Here is a 22,639-nt window from a genome sequence, read left to right as displayed (position 1 = left end):
GAGACAAATCCATCGTGCAGTTCCTCACAGAAGGCTGGACTGTTCAATGGATAAAGAATTGGTTGGATGGTCACAGACAGGGGGTTGTGGTAAACAGCTTTATGTCCAGGTGGAGACTGCTGATGAGTCGTGTCCCCCGTGGGTCAGTCTTGGAACTGGTGTTCTTCAGCATCTTTATCAATGGCCTGGATAGTGGGATTGAGTGCACCCTCATCAGGTTTACTAATGACACCAAGCTGACTGGTCCAGCTGATACAACAGATGGAAAGGATGCCATCCAGAGGGACCTGGACAGACTTGAAAAGTGGGCCCATGAGAACCTAATGAGGTTCAACAAGGCCAAGTGCAAGGTTGTGCCCTTGGGTTGGGGCAAGCCTAGGTATGTGTACAGGCTGGGATAACTCATTGAGAGCAGCCCTGCTGAGAAGGACTTGGGAGTCCTGGTGGACAAGGAGCTTGACATGATCTAGTAGTGTGCAACTGCAGCTCAGAAGGCCAACTGTTTTCTGGGCTGCATCAAGAGAGGGGTGGCCAGCAGGGCGAGGGAGGTTATTGTTCCCCTCTACTCTGCCCTTGTGAGGCCTCATCTGGAGTATTGCATCCAGACCTGGAGCCCCCAACACAAGGAAGATGTAGAGCTGTTGGAGTGGGTCCAGAGGAGAGCCACAAAGATGGTCAGAGGGCTGGAACACCTCTCTTATGAAGAAGGGTTGAGACATCTGGGCATGTTTAGCTTGGAGAAGAGAAGGCTCTGGGGAGACTTTCAGTACTTGAAGGGAGCTTATAAACAGGAGGGAGAATGACTTTTCACATGGGCAGATAGTGATAGGACAAGGGGAAATGGTTTTAAACTAAGAGAGAGGAGATTTAGGTCAGATATTAGGAGGAAATGTTTCACCCAGAGGGTGGTGAGACACTGGAACAGGTTGCCCAGAGAAGCTGGGGATGCCCCATCCCTAGAGGCTTTCACGGCCAGGCTGGATGGGATCCTGGGCAGCCTGGTCTAGTGGTTGGCAACCCTGTCCACAGCAGGGGGTTGGAATTAGATGATCTTTAAGGTCCTTTCCAACACAGACCATTCTATGATTCTATGATTCAAATGCATGTTACTCTGCATTAACTGTGCCATAGGTTATGTTCTGAACATGTGTGCTCTCTTATCTTGTCAGGCACATGGGAAGAATCAGGTGGACCTCAGTGGAATAGCATTAAGCTAAAATTCATTACTTCACTTTTCCCAGCCACAACATCTCAGCTTTTACAGCTCAGCTTATACATACAAGCTTGTTACCTGTTAGTCACTCAACTGTAAGTGAGCTTATTTACTTGCTAAGAAAAGAAATGGGAATAGCAAATGGAATGCTCATTCAATTTGTGTTAAACCCAAAGAAGGTATCATATTTATATTGAAGTTTTCCTTTTCAAAACTAGTTCTCCCTCTTTATAATGGTAAAGGTCCCATACAGCTCAGCACAAAAAAGGTACTGAGACACAGTAAAACGATCTGTTATTTGTTTTTTTATTTTATGGCACTACCGCTGTCTTAGCTCACTTCTTATTTCAGCCAAGGTTTATGGCTCTCATAAAACATTTACTGGAACAATGGCTTTACAACTGTATCTTATATCCCCAGTAAATTTTTTCAGTAAGGTATTTGATATTTAATACAGTATATAATCTTTTCCTTCAAAAGAATGAAGTAGAAAATTTCTTTGATTAATAGGCTCTCTTTATAGAAAGGAATTTTGTCCTGAATTTGCATTACTAGAGCAAGCAAAATAGCTCAGTTTCTCTTAATAAGAACAATGTCCTTAGTTTTTTCCCGGAACAACAATAGAAATACCTTTTTTTTCCTGAGTATTTAAAAAAATAGAACAGTCATGTTTTATGAGACTTTCTTCTTAAGGAAATATACGCACTGCAAAGATTTGTATTTCACAGCTGTGTGGATATCTTCACATTGTAAACTGCTAGTCGGCAGTCAGTCTTTTTGAGCAGATGATTTAGCATCTACCTGGAGACAAATCTCCCTTCTCCTGCCCTCTTCTGTTGTGTTCTCAGTCCTGGGAAGCAGTTCTGGCATTCTGTAGTCACTTTTCATGGATCACACTTCCTGAGGGTCACAGGTGGTGTTCAATAACTTACTGTTCCTACACAGAACACATATAGCACAGCATTTCTGTGAATTGATAAACTCTTTTCCCTTGCCCATCTTTATTCTGTTGTCAGACTGTTGACAAATTGGCAACAAAACTGAACAGGCTTTGGGGGAATATTTGCTTATATTTGGGTGCTCCCTTTAGAGGTAGCATGTTCTTGCTATGAGTTTATATCTGATTCAGTTTCATACTTTGAGCAATGATGTCCCCTCCATAGAAGTAAAAATGTAAATTCCCGAAGTACAACTTTTATCTTGTGTCTTTCAACTGCAGAATGCCAGTGTTGTTCTTTCCTTTCTGGTTACTGATCATAGAATCATGGAATTGCCTGGTTGGAAGAGACCTTTGAGATCATCGAGTCCAATCACCCCTATCCACTACTAAACCATATCTCTGAGCACCCCATCTACCTGTCTTTTAAATACCTCCAGGGATGGTGACTCAACCATGTACCCAGGCAGCCCATTCCAGTGCCTGAGAACCCTTTCAGTGGTTATTTTTCCTGACAGAATTTTTTCCTGAGATCCAGTCTGAACAATCTTGGCACAACCTGAGGCCATTTCCTCTTGTTCTATCACTAGTTACCCGGGGAAAAAAGACACACACCCGCCTTGCTACACCCTCCTTTCAGGGAGCTGTAGACAGTGATAAGGTTTCCCTTCGGTCTCTTCTTCTTCAAACTAGACAACCCCAGTTCCCTCATCTGCTCCTCATAAGACTTGTTCTCCAGCCCCTTCATCAGCTTCACTGCCCTTCTCTGGACACACTCCAGCACCTCAATGTCCTTCTTGTAGTGAGGGGCCCAAAACTGAACACAGCACTCGAGGTGCAGCCTCACCAAAGCTGAATACAGGGGAAGGATGACTTCCCTGGTCCTGCTGGCCACACTGTTGGTGATACAGGCCAGGATGCCATTGGCCTTCTTGGCCACCTGGGCACACTGCTGGCTCATGTTCAGCCGGCTGTCAACCAACACCCCCAGGTCCTGTTCCACCAGGCAGCTTCCCAGCCACTCCTCCCCAAGCCTGTAATGTTGCATGGGGCTGTTGTGACCCAAGTGCAGAACCTGGCAGGACCTTGTTGAACCTCATACAGTTGGTTGCAGCCCATTGATCCAACTTGTCCAGGTCCCTCTGTAGAGCCTTCCTACCCTCAAGCAAATCAACACTTCCACCCAGCTTAGTGTCATCTGTGAATTTACTGAGGGTGCATTTAATCCCTCCATCCAGATCATGGCTAAAGATGTTAAACAGAACTGGCCCCAACACTGACCCTGGGGAACGCTGCTTGTGACCGGCCTCCAGCTGGATTTAACTCCATTCCCCACCACTCTTTGGGCCCAGCCATCCAGCCAGTTTTTAACCCAGCAGAGTCTGGACAATGCCTGTCCAGGCCATTGGCAGCCAGTTTCTCAAGCAAAATGCTGTGGTAACCAGCATCAAAGGCTTTACTGCTGTTGGTACTGTATTTGCTCTGTTTTCCAAAATTGTCTTTGTCTAAAAGTTTTTGCTACACTCACAATATTATGACTTGCTGCATAGCCAGGACACCACCTAACTGAGCTGAGGGCTTCCCTTACTCATGTAGGTTTTATTGTGGTATCTCTGTGCTAGGTCTTGAACAAAACTACAATCTTCTGCTCAAAAAGTAGTTCTTGCTAACTAAATGACAAGTTATGGCTTCTACTGACTTACACAGAAAATGTGGTGATATTTCCTTTAGTGTGAACACCTGCCCATGTAGAATTGACTGAGATGACAAGTGCACATCTGGTAGCTAAACTCTGAGGAAAAGTGAAAATTTATTGAAGCGTCCTTTGATGTTTAATTTGAGTGCTAAACATACTTACCAGTATAATTTACAAACTAATGATACCTGTATCATAATGAGAGTTAAACTTCAGTTGCATTGCTTTTCCAATCTATTTTGTTTCCAGTTGGGTGTAATACAAGCCAGAAGACTGAAAAATGAGGAAGGGAAAGGGAAGGAAGAATGGGAAGCAGGGGAAGATAAAAACTGTTTCCATATGAAGTGTGTGTGAAAACTACTTTAGTTTTATATATACTACATTAAAATTGCAATATATGTATGTATAAAGAGTAACTGTTTTCGTACCTTTGCAGTGAAATTAATATAAATATAGGAGTTCCTACACAGTTCCGTAACAAAGGTGGATCTTTAAACATTCAGAGAATTTGTGGCTCCCCACGGACTTGTTAATGTTAATCTGAGGCCATCTTTAGGGCTAAAAGACTGCGCCCCTGTAACTGTGACTTACTGTGCTGTTACTGTTCTTCAATATGACTCAAAACCCTGGTATGCATTTGTCCAAGTTTTACCTCTTTGTTCAAGACAAAGACATACTTTTTATTGGTTTTCATCAACTTTTCTGTTTTCTAGGGAAGGGCAACATACTATGAAGCTACTGCTTACCTTCTCAAAATTGTGTGACTTAAGTATAGCTGTTTACTTTCAACTTCCTTCTTATATTTAGATACTAAAATTACTCTTAAATCTTTAGTATCTTACAGTATGGAAGTGCAGGAGGGCAACTCCTCTGTTTAAGTCTTTTTAGACATCTCCTCTGTTTCCTGAAAAGAAATTTTGAATTATGACTGTAGCAAGGCATGTTGGGTTCAGATTATATTTCTTTATGCCTAAGGATCAATTTGACAGTAAGAGGAACTGGACTCAGTTCAAGATTTCTAGTTTTAAGTCATTGCTTTGCCATAGCTTTCCTGTGTTGACTTGTAAATTCACGTGAGGCCAGTTGTACCGTAGTACTTAGCATCCCTTTGGTCAGAAGAACAAATAGCCAGTTCCTGAAAACTGTTCAGCATGTCTTAGAGGGAAGTGGTTAGAAAAACCTTTAATACTAATGAGGTACATGGAACTTTATTTAGGACAGTGTCAGGATATAAATAGAAATATCTAATATCTTTAAATATAGTGAGACTGTAATGTTGTTTTAACTACAGGTACCGAGAGGCTATTCACAAGTGGGATGAAGCACTTCAGTTAACTCCAGAGGATGCTACGCTTTATGAAATGAAGTCACAGGTAAAGCACGACAATTCTTTATCAGTTTAGAAATTAAAAATTAAAACATTGTGCTCGTGAACAGCAGGTACTGTGCAACATTGTGTAGTTTTTGTGAGCATAAACTCCAGCACAACTTAGGTTTTTTATTTTTCCCAACACAACAATTTATCTTTTAACAGGAATTAAAATAATGCTGTGATCACACACAGCCACAATAAACATCTTTATTAGGACATGAATTAGGATGCTACAATGTGGAAAAAGCAACTGAAATATTTAAAAATAGTATTGGGAGGAGCAAGGAGAGCCTTACTGTGGTAGAATAGCAAATTTGACCATTAAAAATCTACCTTCTCTTTTTAAAGAATTGGCTTAATACTATGACCATTAAAGAGGGCTTCTGCATGCAAAAGATGTGCTCCAGTCTGTTTTCATATTAAGTATTACATAGATAAATTAGTCTTGGAAAAGAGCATTTAACAGTATACTTGTGATGTCAATTCATCTGAGCCTTTATTTTAAAGCTATTTTGGGGAAAAAGGCTTGCATCCATTAGCATCTCACTAAAGCAGTGAGACCAGCTTGTAATTTCAGTGTATCTTTGCGTGGCTTAGATGGCAGCAGTGCCAGGATCCATTATTTTGATTGGATGGGGAAGCTTTTGTCTCCATCTGCTTGCAAAGGTACAAAAATACTTTGTTGTTGTTGTTGTATTAAATAAAAATGCTATTCTGCAAAAATTGTTTTAGTTTGTACTGAGGATGAGAACAAGAAATGTATGGCTACTTTCAACCAGCTAGACAGATTAGAATGGGAAAAATATTTTTAGGAAGGTAGCTACTCAAAATATGGCTGAAAAATACAGTGTTTAAAGTTAGGAGAAAGGAAAAGGGAAAGTAAAATCGTGTTCCTTTAATGAATGTGTTAATGTGACTTTTAGGAAGCTTTCTATATTGTTTAGTTTTAAAATCTTTGGTGTTACAATAATTCTTTCCTTGTATAAAGGACAGAACAACACTGCCACCCCCCAAAAAAAAAACAAACCAAACCAAACCAAAACAACAAACCCAACCAAAACAAAGTGAACCAAAAAATCCCTCAACAAAACCCAAGAAGCAAAGCTGTCTGTTTTCCAAGGTGTGGTAACTGCTCCTTTTTTTGCCTGGATGCTATCACGTCTCCTCCTCACAGACGCGTTGTTTGTGAAGAAAGTTTGATTCTGCAAAAGAATTAATTGAATAATCCTAAGCTCATTTCACTACAATAATGCTGGAGGATGCTTTCATTTTATATAGCTGCAGAAGGTTCAGATTTTACTTAGTTTTGCGTTTGGTTTGAGAACTACTTTTTGCCTTTAAAGGTGTTTCTTCCTGAATTACTTTGGGAGAAGTGTATTGTTGGGTTGCTTTATCAATGTATCATATGCGTCTAAGGGATTCAGATAGGCTGTGGTAGGGAAAAGCCAGGGAGGAGTGTGTATGGAAGGTCGATTTCTGACCGGATTTGTTAATTTGAATGGTGTTGATAATAAGATGCAGTAATTGTTTTTACTTTAAATTGCTGAATTTTTCTAGTTCTAGTTCTCGCATTCTGTATCCTACATGATGCTGTAAAGTGTGCATTTGTCTTCCCCACTTTCTCACCAGGCTAGATTTTTAGTCAATTATTTCTTCCTAACTTCTAAAATAGGAGGCATATATCTTTTTAGGAAAAAAAAAATCTCTTCATGCATGTTGTTCAAACTTTAGGGACATTTTACAGTGGTACTTTCTCTTAACTTGCACACGCTTAGAATCAGATCTGTGTGTTATTTAGATAGCACGTTAGCATTTACAGATCTCCTATATAATTTAGGTGCTTGACTCCTGCATACGTCTAGAGTTCTATGATAACGAAACATCTTAAACATGTGAACCTCTATTGAGTATTTCCTTGTATCTGGATGCCTTTATGTCAATGCTGGCTTAAATGAAAGATCTGCCTAGCCTAGTATCCTGACAGCTTCTGACAGTGAATGGCTGGGAGTCATACAAGTTGTGCAAGCATGTAGCAGTATTTCCCCATGATACTTTTCCCAGCCTCCAACAAGCTTTGGCTCCAGGACTCCTCTGTGTTTAGAAGTGCTTGAAAGATTTTTCTTCAACAAATTTGTCTTGTTGCTTTGTGCTGTCATGTAAACTTTTATCATCTGCAGAGCTATGTGCCAAGGAGTTCCAAATCTTAATTATACATTATTGGAAGAGACAGAATAGTATAATTCTGCTTTAATTAGAAGCTTTCCAGGTTGCTGTGAAGGTTGTTAACTTATGTTGCTATTCATTTGTGCATTTAATTTTTAACTCCACTAGTAAAGAAATTCTGTTAAGATGTGAAAATAATATTGTTCCTATACATTTTCTTTTACTATAGTTTAAATATTTAACTCAGTTTTGAATAATATTGTGAAAGATGTGAAATGTGTGTGAAAATAATATTGTTCCTATAAATTTTCTTTTACTATAGTTTAAATCTTTAACTCAGTTTTGAATAAAACAGACCACCTAGTAGGATTGCTTCCAGGTTGGAAAAAACTGTTAATGTGCTCTGGTGCTGACTCCTTCACACAGGGTATTTTTGAAGCAGCCTTTATTTTGCAATTAGAATTTCTTTTTTTTACTTAAAGTCAAGAGAAAGCTGTTGAAAAAGACAGTTACACTCAGTGGAACAAATTAGTGAATAGCTCTCTTGTAACAACAGTTCCTTATTATGGTCTTATGTGAATGCAGGAATTAAGCTAGCTCTCCAAAAGTACCCTATTTAATTGAAATTATACTAAAATTAAATATTTTCACAGTGAAAATAACAGGAGAACAGGGAATTATGTTAGCTTGCCAGGATCTGAACTATGATGCAGTGCCCTATGCAAATGGATACTTATCACAACATCCTTTAATTGGTGCTGCAGCTGCAGTACCTAGTAGAGAGGGGTGGTCACTTACGCGGCACCCCGATCCTTGTATTTCAGCTGAATGGCAAAGGTGGGCTGGAAGAATGAGGCACATAGCTTTCCATCTGACTGGGAGAAACCACTGGTTTTGTAAAATGTCTTTGCCTGTCTAATGAAACTGTTGGACAGTAGTGAAAGCTGAAAGAACAAAGGAACCAAGGCCTCCACTTCCACCATGTCTTTGCTTTCTTTCCTGAGGAGGAAAGCACTGCTGGGCAGCTGCACCGTTTCACTTTCTGATACTGCATACCACTTCTGTTACACTGTGAATAAGAACATAAGAAAAGTTTATGTACAAAATATGGCACATTTATAAAATTATTTCTTGATTCTTTTTAACAAAACCTCTACTTTAATCTCTAAATTAGTAACATCTCTTTAGTACATGCAAATAGTTATTACAGATGTTTTTTGTGGTATGACTTATGCTTACTGGAAGGTGATTAGTATAATGCGTAATTTGATACCTTTCTGCTTTTAAAGACACTAATGTGAGCTGTAAAAATTGATTTTTACCAAAATAGGAATATGTAATTCATACAAAAAATATTGTGGTTAATATTTAAAAGGTACTATCTTAAAGCTGACTATGTTGCACCAGTCCAGCGTGCCAGCACAAATACTGCAGCTGTCATTGTGTAGCTAAATGAGAAAGTTTGGTAGCTCCACATTTGGAAGAACTGTATGCTAACTTCATCAAGGACTTGACCAGCATTGGGCCAGTGAAAATCTGCCCATCTTGGTATGTGAGTCACGTACCAGAGGAAATGATTCATGTTAAGAATGACTTTGTGTGATATGCAAGGATTCTTTATGGTCTATATGAATTTTCTCTGTGAGGAAAAGCCTCCCCATGAAGAAATTTATTTTGAGAATTAACATTGGATGGAGTGTTTTGCATCTTGTGTATCCTCTTACATCTATTAAGATAACCTTATGTTGAGTTATGTAGCAGTTCATTGGTATTTATGTTCTCAGCAGCAACCTAACATTTTAAATAATCTGTTGTTTAATATGCAGCTTAGATAAATATGCTAATGACACTGTAAGAATCTGTAAATATTTATGGTCAGTTCCTAAAGATTTGTATTTTAGCAGATGTAGGACAAATGTCTTTCAGTATTTCTGAAGAGCAGAAATAATGTTTAAATTTCCCAGTAGTCAATGACACTTGCAGTAAGTGTGTTTCCAGAAAAACATATGGGGAATTGTGGAATTGCTCAACCATGTCGTGCTTCAAGAATCCATAAAAGTTGATAAGATTTTTTACATTGCTCTCAGATACTCTTTGATAAATTTAAGAATAGTTTATTGTGGTGTGTGCAGTGGTGAGGGTTCACTTAAACTGTTCTTTGCATACAAGGTCTTTAAGTGTATCTTGGTAGTCTGTGTACCAGCCTAATTGCTCCCCCATTGCAAGAACAATGAGTGACAAATAAATGTTTATGCAAGAAGTTAATTTCTATATTTGTTTCAAAAAAAGTTTAAAAAAACCCAACAACAACAACAACCTGGTGTTGATTCTAGTATTAGATAAGTAGTATCATAAGTATATTCAAAGGAGTGTATGAAGACTACCTGTATTAATGCAGTCACTAAGACTGCTTGAAATTCATTGTGGGCTAAGTTTCTTAAACACTGACCAGATTAGTTTATTGCTGCTTTGAATTGAAAGATCAAGGAACAGGCTTTGAGAAATTCTTTGGATTTGGGTCTGAACATTTATATGCTGGACCATGTGGGTCTCTTTCTTGGGAGAAGAGAGATATCAAAGGACTTAATACATTATGATCTATATAACAGACTCCTGGGAATCAGGCACTCTGCTATTCTACACCACTCCTGAGAATTCACCTGGTTCATGTAGCTCATCCAGCACTACTTCTACCTCAGATTTCAGATGACATTGTCAAACACACTGTGCAACTATGACAGGATTCCTAGACTACACAATGCAATTTTTTATTGATATTTGTAGAAACAAGAAAATACAAACATAAATAGTCAGGTTAATCTCCATTTAATAGGCTTTTTGGATGTTTGTCATCAGTTATCTGAGCATCTAGTTTCTGTACAACTCTGCATCCTCAATTTGCATTAGTTGAACAGGACCAAGATTTCAAATGTATGTCTCTCTTTATTAGGCCAAACCCTTCATGGTCCCATTCAAATCATTCAATTTCCCTTCTTCTAAAGGTTTTCTTAATCATTAATTCAGTGAAGAAATAACATAACCTTCCACCCATCTCTCTTCCTGCTTAAGAAAGGATAAAGTTCCTAAAACATGACCAGACTCACAATCCCAAGTTTAGGTTATAACAAATCAGCTTTTTTTTTTTTTTTTTTTTTTTGACTGGGATGTAGTGAAAAGAGTTTACTATAAAATATTGATGTAAACTCCAGAAAGCGATGTAGTTAGGGAAAGGAAACAGCATGGATAGTAAACTGCTTATGGGTAGGAAGAATTTTATTCATCAGTGATTTAAAATGGCTTTCTGGATGGAAGAAAGAATTGGGTCAGTTTCACTGGACTTGGAATGTATCTATGTATAGTGATTCAGATTCAAGCCAGTGAGCTCATCTAAAACCAGGACTTACTCAGGTTTGTAACACTTCCAGAATACTGTGGGTAGGACAGGATGGGTCATTTTGCTGCCTGGATTTTGCTAGTTGGTCAGCCTCCTGATGGTGGTTGCTGTGTTTAATTGGTTTATTTTTTTGCTACTGAGCTCTTCTAATTCTTCTAATACCATCTCAACATTTGTACTTTTTTTAAAGCTAAGTCATTGTAGTGGCACAGATGTTCTTTGTCTTAATGCATGTGATAATGGTAAGTCTGTGTTGGAATAAAGTAATTTCTGAAAATCCACCTGCTGACCATCTTTACAAGACATTTCCCTCTAGTAATTTTTGATATATATGTGCATGAGAGACATGAGATGGTTTTTTCTGCTTTGTAAGAATTCTTTTTTCTAATTGTTTGGTAAGTTTTAAGAGTATTTTCTAATGAAGTGTTATCACTATAATTGGAAAATAAATCTAATATGTAGTCAGATTACTTAACTATGAAACTGGAATGCCATCCTGCTAATGAAGTTTGCAAAAGAAAATTCATCTGAGAAATTAATTTGAGAGCAACAGGAAAGGAATAGAATCTATTGCCTTACTCTCAAATGACAAGGTTATGTTTGTACATTTTTCTGAACACATGGCCATCTAAAGAGTCTTAAGTTGATGCTAAAACATTGAGGAAGAGGAATTTAAATGGAGTTTTCAGTGATGCATAGTTCCTCTCTGAGGCATCATGCTATTTGTCTGGTCATTGAAAAATACTGTAATGCAACTGAATTAGTTTCTCTAAAAAGTGAACACCTGTTTATAAAGAAACGTTACGTCTGAATACTCTATTTTAACGTCTTGCTTGTTCCTGTTTTTACTAGTAATCTGAATGTTTTGCAGGAAGTAACTAGCAGAGGTTAACAATTATCTCTGTTGTCAAAAAAACCCACCAAAAAGACATTGGTGTTGATGTGAGTGTAACTTGAATCAAAAGAAACTGCACAAAGTTACTAATGAAGTAATATAATTGTATGCAGGTCTGGGCTGATGCTGCTGGTGGCTTGCATTTTAGAGTCAATGGTACTGAAGTAGTCTAGGGGCACATGTGTAAGGGATGACAATAACCCTTTAGGTACTTACCCTATTGGTGAAATGGAGACCACACTGGACTGTGTATGTACACATAGATTTGGTGGTTGACATGGCTGCACGTTGAGCATGTGACAGGCACAAAGGGGGATACAGTAAATCTGGTTCCTGTCTGACTTTGTCTTGGCCATTGTGGCCTCTGCCAGTAGAAAGACTGAGCACTTACTGTCAAATCTGTGCAGAAGAAAACTTTATACTAGTGGTGATTTTTATTCCTTTTTCAGCATGACATTCCAGATGTAGAATAACTGAGTGTTTGCTGGTTCAGTTTTCAGGTAGCAGTGGTATCTAGCATGCAGAGTTATTTTATTAGAGTGCTAATAATATCACAAGTAAAGTAACCCAAGACAAGACTGCACACATTCAGGTCTGCCGTCTTTGATGATCTCTTCATGTGAAAACAGAAGTGTAGGAAAATAGTGTGCATTAAGAAGTTTATTCCTTTATAATGACTGACAAGGATAGCCGAGTCATTTTATTAATAACTGAAAAAACCCACTGTGCTGGACAAAATACGTATACATTCAGATTTGTATTTGTTTGAGTTTACCTTGAGAAACTGGTGCTGTAGTTACCAGGAGCACGGTAATTACCACCATGATCTGGAAGAGCATTTTCAAAGCAGCTGTCTAAGTTAGTACACACAACAGTCATAAACAGATGAAAGTAGAATAATTGTCTTTTACTAGTGAGGTCACAATTCAATAAACAAAGCAGTAAAATTTACTAAAAATTACAAAAGATTTCCTAAATACTTACACAGATGTTTTGGAATTGTGTTGCAGTAGAAAGTACTGGTAGGAAATACTGAGTACTCAGGATGCATAAAAATGTTCAAGGGAGTGTATACTTGGATTTGTTTTCTCTTGTGAAGGTAAACACATTAAGAGATTAATGTAAAAGCTAGCTGATAGATGCGGAGTCACTTAATCTTGGTAACATGTACACCTATCCACTGGTAGCAGTTTGATACAATTTCCAGATCTGCTGTGAATAAGAGAAATTGCACACCAAAATGCAGTTGAGCTGAAAGTTTTTGAAAAATACATGGTATTCCTAACAAACTTTGCTTACAAAGCACAGTCATTGAAAACTGTTGAGACAAAAAGGGAAAATTACATGACATGGGTTATTTTTAACGATTTTTAGTTACCTCTAAATTCCAATGTACAACCTGTTAAATGGAATTAAAGAGAAGCCATAGGACTAGTCTTTAGCAAAATGCAGTATTACTAAAACAGCAGGAGTAGGGATCTAAAGGGAAACTTTGCTTCCTGTGTTTCTTGGGTACAGGATTGCTTTCTGTAGTAAAGATTGGGTTTTTTAACTGTGCTCATCCCAGTACTGTGCAATAACTTTATGTTAATTAAGGTAAATACTCAAGATTATTGCATTTGAATCCTCCTGTACTCCACACTCATATTTATCTATTTAAAATATCATAGAACAGTAAGGTTAAATAAATGCTTTTTGCACTTCAGCAATACTCCTAATATGTTCTAATATTATTCGTCATGCTTGTGGGTCAGTTGGGTTGAAAGTGGTTGCCCACACATGAGTCTTACTCTTGTGGTTGACATTCTCATCATACTGTAGGAATGCAGCTGTCATTTGTTTCTTACACTGGTATCTATCACCATAGCATGTGGGTGTCTGAAATCATGATCTCAGAGTGATGCAGGTCTTCAGGTAATATGCCAATCTCATGGTGGCCTTGGAAAAATAAGACAAGATTTGAACCATGTTATGTATTGTGAACTATGATTTATAGGCTTAGTTATGGAGATTCCATGCAAGGAGTACAGTGCTATGGTAACAGACTGACACTAACCTGTACTGCTGAGTAAAAGAGATTTCCACATACAGAAACCACTTTTTTTTTTTTTTTGTGTAGGTGACTTCATGCCTAAGTTAGGCTTTGCTATTGCAGAATGCTTACTTTCTAAGCACAACAGTCATTGTTAAGGGCTGTTTTCATGCTGAATTACAGGGATTGTTTCTATAATTATATAATGTGCACTGCAACTGTATTTGGTGGATTCTAATCTTCTATTAAAAGTAAAAAATACAACCCAGGAGTTTTTCAGCAATAAGTGCTTTTTATTGTGTTTAATTCTTAATGTGTTTGTCCTTCAGTGTATTCTGTATTGGTTGAACTAGATGATCTCCTGAGGTCCCTTCCAACCCCTGCGATTCTGTGCTTCTGTTACAGAATATGGGGGTTGTAGGGAGTAAGGAAGAGGGAGGGACACCTTCAGAAGCTATTAATCTACTTCTAATGAGTTGCTTAAATGATTCAGGTGAATCATCCTCTAGCACATCTGTTTCTCTCTGTGGGTTATGGAATGAGTCTGGGTGACTGTCTGAGGTTAGACAACTAACTTTTAAACTAGAAAACGCTAGGTGAGATGAACCTGTCCTTAGTTATTGAAACAATGGTGGCTGCCTGGGTAGTCCTGGGAAACTTAAATCTGTTTTCAATTTTGCTTATTCTTGTTCTTCTTATGTTTCTTTTTCTGTCGTAGGTCCTGATGTCTTTACATGAAATGTTCCCAGCAGTACATGCAGCAGAAATGGCTGTCCAGCGAAACCCACGTTCCTGGGATGCCTGGCAGACTTTGGGACGTGCCCAGCTTGGATTAGGAGAGATAGCACTGGTAGGGAAACTGACAGCATTAGTATGCTAAACTTGTAAACCACATCCTCCGAATTCTGTGTGAGAAAATGAGAGTATAGAGGTACCAAGGCAGCTGAATATCTTTATGTAACCTGAAAGTAGGTAAGGAAAAAGGTGATTGTTACCTATCTCCAGTATTCCCTCCACTTTATTGTTTTTCACAGATGTTTCTGGTGTGGTTTTGTTGTTGGGCTTGTGGAAGCCTTTTTTGTTATTTACTATATTTAAATGGTGGCTTTATGCAATAGAATAACTACATTGACATAACTGCACATACTATATTTTGAGTACTGTACTGCTACAGCACAGCTCACCATGGTTGAAAGATGAAGGTACCGTGAAGTCCCAGTTGATACTCAGGCTGAGTTTCATACATGCCTACTAATAAAATTCTAGTGTCTTGTTTTCCCTGTCTCCTCCTCTCCTGCTTCAGGTGCAGCAAATCATGTGTGCTCATTCATGGTTTGCTCTGGCTCCTTGACCTCAAATGGTGGCTGAAGTGGCTTCTTTCCTTAATGAGACAGCATAAAGTCTGCCCTGCTCTGCAGTAGCTGGAGTGCATCTTTTCTCTACCTGCAGCTGTATGCCATGGTGCTGTCTCAGCTACATGATGTGAGGCAAAGGAAGACTCTTCCCCCATGTCAGATCACCCTCCACCTGTAGGCTATACAGCTGTAGATAATACCGCATAGGTGGTGTAACAGTTTTCTGATAGTTAGTGTGGAAACACAGTGACTAAACTTTTTAATTCAGACCCGCTCATAGAAGTCCATTAGAAAAATAATTCATTGTGAGCATTCAGATGCTCACAATGAATACTGGTTTTATTTTCTTTCTAATAGAAGTACCTGTGTGCTGGTTTGATCCACAAATAATTTTTTTGTTAGTTTAGAGTGTTTTTGAAAAGTTACAATATTTGGACCAAAGGTTTTCAAGAATAAAAAAATAATTATGATTTTTTTGAGGGAGGCTAACAGATAATGCCAAACCAGTTCCTTTTTGAAATGTAGTAAGGAGCAGTACTTAAAAAAAAAGATAAGAATTACATAAGACAAAAGCCGTGTGTTTGTGTGTTGCAGATATGTAGTGGTCTACCTTACATTGTTGTAGTATCATAATATTAAATATTTAATATAAATCCATGCATATCTGCATCACATCACATAACTGGTGACATTCCATGGCTTTTGTGGTGTAGAAGGTAAGAGTAGATGGTCTGTTCTGTCTGGATGTACAATTCAGGGGTGGGTGAGCTCCTGTTGGTGTCTCCAGTGCTTTAGTACTGGCTGTTTCTACTTTTTTTGCCTTCCTATCTTTAAGGCATATTGAACTGCCTTCTGATGGATATGTTCTCATATACAAAGAAGAACTTGGGGAGTTATTCTAAAATGCAGATAATATTCACTATTTATTTCTGAAGCAAACAATCTGTAGGGAATCTTAAAAGGTTAAGACTGGAGGAGTCTTAAAAAGTTAAATGATTTCATAATTACTGAACCTGTAGAGGCTTCTTGACCAGGTAATCTAAGTCATAATTATCCTTTTTCTAATGAATATTAGCTGTTTGTTACCACAATTTTCTAATTTTTCACTGCATTATATTTTTTACAAAGAAAAATTAATAAAGCATAAATGTCAGGGCTTTTTAGTAATGTTCAACATTTCAGAATTGTTACCCTTCTCAAGAGCAGCTTCTTTTGTTTCTTTGTTTGATTTCTCACCCACCACTGTCTGTCTTCACTACCCACATCTGGCCAAATGGTCTGTTGTGAATATTTTTATTACTTCACAATTAATGATGCACTTTTTTCTTAAAAAAACCCCAAACAATTTACTGTGTTTTAATTTCAAATTTCCCAGGTCTAAAATACAGCTTCCAAACAGGTTAATTTATAGTATGAGCTGCATAATATATTCATTTCTTGCAAACAAGGAAATATTTGCTCTGGTTTGGTTTTGTCCAAGTTGTGACAGAGTGAGATGAATTAGCCCCTTTTTATTTAGCTTTTACAAAAGCTGTTTGCTCTTTTTTCTGAATTTACTGAATAGGGTAATTCAACAATAATACTTAAATGAGAGCAGGCAGAACTTTATTTGTCTAAAGGCAGAAATTCCTTAAATTCTACAAATCAGTTTGCAAGAGCACACCTGAGTAAACTTTGCAACATGGATGTAGAACCTGTAGAAATGTAGTCAGGCTTGCAATATTTCTCTCATTTTATTGTGTTTATTTTTATAAATGATATTTACTGTATTGGTGATGACAACTTAAGCAGTAACAATTTCACACTGATATCTTCATTAGAACAGTTCTTCCCCTGAGACAGAGTGAGCCCAGACTTTCATTAAACAAACAAAAAAAAACCCAAAACAAAAGCAGCATTTAAAAAAAAAAACAAAAAACTGAAAATTACTGGGTCTCCCACCTTGGGGAAATTCATAAGCCATGGGGACATGGTCATGGGCATCCAGCTCCAGGTGGCCCTGCTTGAGCAGGGGGTTGGCGCAGATGACCACAGAAGGTCCCTGCCAACCCCAACCATTTTGTGAATCTTACCCTGTTGTGCCAACTCCATCTTGAACTACACAACTACACTCCAGCCACATACAAATTCTGGTGCATAGTATTTGGGCAGTATTAAGTCAGAGAGAAAATAAAATGCTTTGTCAGTTAAAGTGGGGTTCTGTTAAATTCTTTTCAACAGCTTTAAACAGTCCTACCCAGTTATAGGTGATAGCAGGTAATAACCAGTAATGCTAGCTTCCCCAGAGGTCCTGTGTTAGTCCTGCAATCTCCAGCTGCTATAGTGTAATCCTGTTGTTTTGGGGGTTTTTTAAACTACTGTTGGAAGTCATAAATATGTTTTGATAACCTACTTAATGATTTTTTTAATACATTAAAAGATCTACTCAGAGGTGATTTTTATTTTTGGCCAAGAAAGCAGAAGGGCAAGCAAGTCTCCAAAAGTTTAAATGCCCTTTGTGCTCCATTTCTAGCAGAGGTACTCGGATCTTGCGAGTGTTCCCCACTGACTTAGCTGGTGCCTTCTGTTAGTCTTGTCAGCTGCTCAAAACTGTTGAGTCTTTAACCATGATGATGAAGTCCATCTTCTCTACAGTTAGACCTTAGAATTAAAAGCATTAGTTAAAACAGAGCATATGACAAACTGGGATTGAGGAGAAAGTTGTCTTACCATTATTTTAAAAATTCTTGTAATAATTTCAACAGTATAATTTGGTAATTGAGAGGTAAATAGAATCATAGAATTGTAGAATGGTTTGGATTGGAAGGGACCTTTAGAGGTCACCTAGTCCAACCCCCCTGCAGTGAGCAGGGACATCTTCAACTAGATCAGGTTGCTCAGAGCCCCGTCCAAGCTAACCTTGAATGTTTCCAGGGATGGGGCATCCACCACCTCTCTGGACAACCTGTACCAGTGTTTCACCACCCTCATTGTAACTCCCTTGTCCTCTTGCTGCAGGCCCTGATAAAATGGCTGTCCCCATCATTCTTACAGGCCCCCTTCAAGTATTGAAAAGACGCAATAAGGTCACCCCAGAGCCTTCTCCTGTCCAGGCTGAGCAACCCCAACTCTCTCAGCCTTTCTTTGTAGCAGAGGTGCTCCATCCCTGGAGCTCTCTGTTTTTCTGGCCCTCCGCTGGACCTGCTCCAACAAGTCCATGTGTTTCCTGTGCTGGGGACTTCAAAGCTGGACATAGTACTCCAGATGAGGTCTCAACAGAGCAGAGCAGAGGGGCAGAATCACCTCCCTTGACCTGCTGGCCACATTTCTTTTGATGCAGCCCAAGATAAGGTTGGCCTTCTGGGCTGCAAGTGCACATTGCTGGCTGATGTCCAGGTTTTCATCCGCTAGTACCTCCCAAGTACTTCTCCAAAGGGCTGCTCTCAATCTACTCATCCCCCAGCCTGTACTGATACCAGTGATTTCCCCAACCCAGATGCAGGACTTTGACTTTGGCCTTGTTAAACCTCATGATGTTCACATGGGCCCATTTCTCAAGTTTGTCCAGGTCCCTCTGGATGGCATCCCATCCCTCAGGCGTGTCAACTGCACCACTCAGTGGTGTCAAAGGCCTTACAGAAGTCTGCACATTGCTGGTTTATGTCCAGCTTTTTATCCAACAGTACCTCCAGTTATTATGTTGGATGCTGTAAAAAATCTGTATTTAAGGATAATTAAACACAGAAAAAAATTACTTACAGATGTATACATATCTTCACTGATGGACAACCTTTGAAACGGGTTAGATAGTGTCTGTCAGATGTAACATAAAGGCCTAATACAAACCTTGGGGGCTTGATGTGAACTGCATAACTTCTTAAGATGCTCTCTTACTCTTTTTAGGGGTCACTGTATAGTGACAATTATCGGGTCCATGTGTTATAAAAACATGTTATAAAACATGTAGTGTGGTCAAAACTGCCCTTCACATTTAAAAATTCTACAAACCAGCAGAAGAGACAAATGAAAGTTTGTTTACTACAGAATGGCCTATAGTGAGACAAAATGTAAAGTATTTCTAAAATAGAAATTCTTCAGATATTGTAATTTAGCAATTGAGAACATCTTGCAGTAGATTTTATACTCTTCCTTACAGAAGCAAAAGCAGGTACGTGTGACCTACTGTAGGTGTTCCTGCTCTGGCAGGGGGATTGGACTAGATGATCTTTCGTGGTCCCTTCCAATCCCTGACATTCTGTGATTCTGTGAGTATATACCAATTTAAAATCCTATAGTCCTTACATGCAGGGTCTCTTAAGACCACAGCTGCCCTTTAAAATGAGGCTAGAAATACCAAGTTTAGATAGTGCCACCACGTTTTCCTATGATGCCAGACAGGCAGTTGGAGAAGAAGACTTATATATCAATCAACAAAATTATAAGTAACACTGTTATTTTCTTTTCTTCTGTCTTTAATACAAATTAATGGCTGTGGAAGCAGTTACAGTGGCAACATGAAATTTTATGTGAATGACAATTCTGTATTTTTCAGTATTACATGGCTGCTTTAAACAGATCCCTCTGATCTTTTGCAGCACTCAAAATTTACTTCTTATTATTATTATTATTATTATTATTATTATTATTTCCTGCTCCAAATCCAATGGAGCCCATTAACCCTGATTTACTTTTGCAGAGGAGTTGGGTCAGCCAGGAAAAAACAAAGGGGAGGACACTGAGAAATTATTATTATTACTATTATTATTACTATTACTATTATTTAATTATTTGTTTATTTATTTATAAAAATGTCACGCAAGATCTTTTTTCTAATAGATTTACAAAGATGATAATTTTATGTTGTATTGTGTGATTCATCAAGGCAGCTTCTAAGCTTATTAAATTTTACCTTATATTTGATTACTGTGTTTAATGTTGTTTATTGTGCATGAACATAACTATACAGACAGGTTTTAATTAGGGGGTGGGGCTTCTTTCATGGAAAGCTTAAAAGAAGGTAGTGTTTGCTTATATTTTGTTTTCAACAGAAATACTAAAAAAAGAGCATTTACTTGTACCTCTTGTATCACTGGAGATTAAAAGCTAGCAAAGTAGGATAAAATGACATTGTTTTGCAAGCATTAAAGTGCACTCCTCCTTCCTTTTACAGTTCAGCATGCTCCTACAGTTCAGAGCTGGATGTGGACCAGTAATAAAGTTTTTTTCTTTTTCCTGGAACTGAAAGGCTGCCTATTACAACAGCAGTAATACTGATAGCATAATGGACATTTCTTAAATCTGATTTACATCTTGTCTGCTGAATTTACGTCATACATAGTTCGTATGTTAATCTGTGCCAGCAGAAGGATGAATTGGCAATTTCTGTCAATGCAGTTGAAAAGTTGTGATATTTCAAATGAATTTGCATGCTTTAAGTATATTTATAAATTACGACAGAATATGGTCTTCAATGGTTGTTCATGTGTCTTTGAAGTCTTTATATGCAAGTTGCTAGAACTCTTCCCAAATATAATCCCAATCCATATCTTCGCTGTTTTCCCACCCTCCAGGAAGGCTTCTGTACCTCATCACACGAGAATTTGGTCACTGAGGTGGCCATTTCTATAGCTGACCATACAGTCATAAATGCAAAATACACACATGCCTGTGTGTACGCACACATAAGTCTGAGTAGGTAAGGTCAGCCTTGACCTTTTCACTGTTAATGTAACTATAACTATAATACAGTTGTAATTCTTAGTCTAGAATTTTTCCAGTATTGTAGCAATCTCTTTTTGTTGCCAAATGTCACATCTATGGTCACATTTTGACTTTTCCCCGTTGAGCTGAGAAATAATATCAACTATAATTATTTGTATTAATATGGGTTATAAGATTATAGGAGTTCTTTCTTAGAGCAACTCTCCAAGCTGATATTTTGTCTCCTTTTGCCTGTTTAGGTAAATCTGTTTGCAGCCACAAACCTGTTACACAAACTGCATATCACGTGGCTAGGATTATTGTAGTCTTAGGTCTGTGTGTGAAATGACTACATATTCGTTTAAAAGCAGCAATATTACTGATACTTCAAGTCCCAGTCATCCCTTTTCTGTATTTCTTTAAACCATATCTATCTGCTTTTGCCTTTCCGTACATCTGATGACAGGAGAAAAGTGGGACAGAAAACCATCAAAACAAAAAACATTTTTACTTTTACCTTTTTAATGACTTTTTTTTTTTGACATGTGAGTTCTTATTTGTGCCCTTGTTGCAAGGTAGGTACCTCATTCATTCTTGGTACTTTCAGACACTTGTATGCACAGTTGTTTGGGGGTCGCACTGCTGTTGAACTTACTGCTGAGGAAGAATTACTCCACTAAAGACAGACTGCAGTAAACTCACTTTGTCTTTGCTTGAATAATGTACATTTTTGTTGTTGTTGTTAATTTCTACAATCTAGAAATTGGGTGTGTAGGGTTTAAAGTTTTCAATCCTTGTTTCTTCCCTATTCTATTTATAGGCAATCAGAAGTTTCCAGGTATCCTTACACATCTTTCCAATGAACCCTGAAGTATGGAAAGAGGATCTTTCCTGGGCAAGAAAACTACATGAACAGCAGAAGGCAACAAAGACTGAGTCAGTGCAAGCACTAGTAAAAGAAAAAGAGCTCACACAGGAATCAATCCCAGACTATGACTTTGAAAGTGATGAAATTGTGGCAGTCTGCGCTGCCATCGCAGAGAAGGAGAAAGCTCTTTCAGCAGCTAGAACAGCAGTGATTGTGTCTGCTTCAGGCACAGTAGAGACTGTTACTGAGAAGGAGAATTGTCCTACAACTCCTGATGAAACCCTTTTCATCAGAGCCCGATAGGGCAGCCTTGTGGGTGGGTTGCCATATTGTTTTCAGAATTAGTGTTATTTATTGTATTGGGCATGCTTTGGTTTTGCTTTTTAAGCAGGGGGAAAGCCTACAGAAGTTAAAGAATTTAAGTTACTTTTCTTCTGTAAATTGAAAAAGCAATGACCTGAGTTGTTGTTCCATCCATATATTTAGAGAAGAAAGCCAAGAGTTGATTCTGAAAATCTTATGAACAAATGTAGTGTTAAAATGCTTAACTACATTCTAACTACTTTAATCTTTATGTATTTTGTAATTTGACAAGTTAATGTCTACATTTTCCCAGTAATTAAGGTTTTATTTAAACTGTAAAAGAAAAAGGGATTTTTAAAAATATTATTTCAGCCCTTATTGATGAACATTATTTATCTTCCAGTTAATGTGCGACCTATTCTCTGTTCTTGTAAGTCTTTATTTTCATGAAGATTACTTTTTCTATGAGGAAGTTTCCTATGAAGTAGAGGTGGATTATTATTATTTTGCTCGTGTGTGTGTGATAGACCTAGCATCTGATTTGTAGTCAAATGAAATCAGTAGAAACCTTTATGTTGCTCTCATAGGTGGATGGGTTAAACACTTTCTGATTACATGAAAGCATATGCTATACTGAACAAGCCCCTGAATGCTTAGTTATTACTAAATGTTTCACCAGAAGAAAGAACATTCACAGCTGAGACTGGAACTAGCCTTTGCTCATGTTGAGTT

The 22,639-nt window shown here is 38.0% G+C and overlaps 1 protein-coding gene across 1 annotated transcript; it reads left to right on the top strand.

The window, feature by feature from the left end:
* Positions 1-122: 122 nt before the first annotated feature.
* TTC33 (tetratricopeptide repeat domain 33) lies at positions 123-21,907 on the top strand. The gene is made up of 4 exons (XM_010171693.1): positions 123-379; positions 5,138-5,219; positions 14,421-14,552; positions 21,557-21,907. The coding sequence occupies exons 1-4, from the start codon at positions 123-125 to the stop codon at positions 21,905-21,907; spliced, it is 822 nt and encodes a 273-aa protein (XP_010169995.1).
* The last annotated feature ends 732 nt before the right edge of the window (positions 21,908-22,639 follow it).

This window comes from Antrostomus carolinensis, unplaced genomic scaffold, assembly GCF_000700745.2.
Source record: "Antrostomus carolinensis isolate BGI_N321 unplaced genomic scaffold, ASM70074v2 scaffold15027, whole genome shotgun sequence".
Classification (NCBI taxonomy): domain Eukaryota; kingdom Metazoa; phylum Chordata; class Aves; order Caprimulgiformes; family Caprimulgidae; genus Antrostomus; species Antrostomus carolinensis.
This window is presented reverse-complemented; position numbering and strand designations above follow the sequence as displayed.

Coding starts and splice junctions, on each gene's coding strand:
- TTC33 (XM_010171693.1), top strand. CDS start 123: ATGAGTCGTGTCCCCCGTGGGTCAGTCTTGGAACTGGTGTTCTTCAGC. Junction 5,220..14,420: donor TTTATGAAATGAAGTCACAG/GTAAAGCACGAC, acceptor TTTCTGTCGTAG/GTCCTGATGTCTTTACATGA. Junction 14,553..21,556: donor GATTAGGAGAGATAGCACTG/GTAGGGAAACTG, acceptor TTCTATTTATAG/GCAATCAGAAGTTTCCAGGT.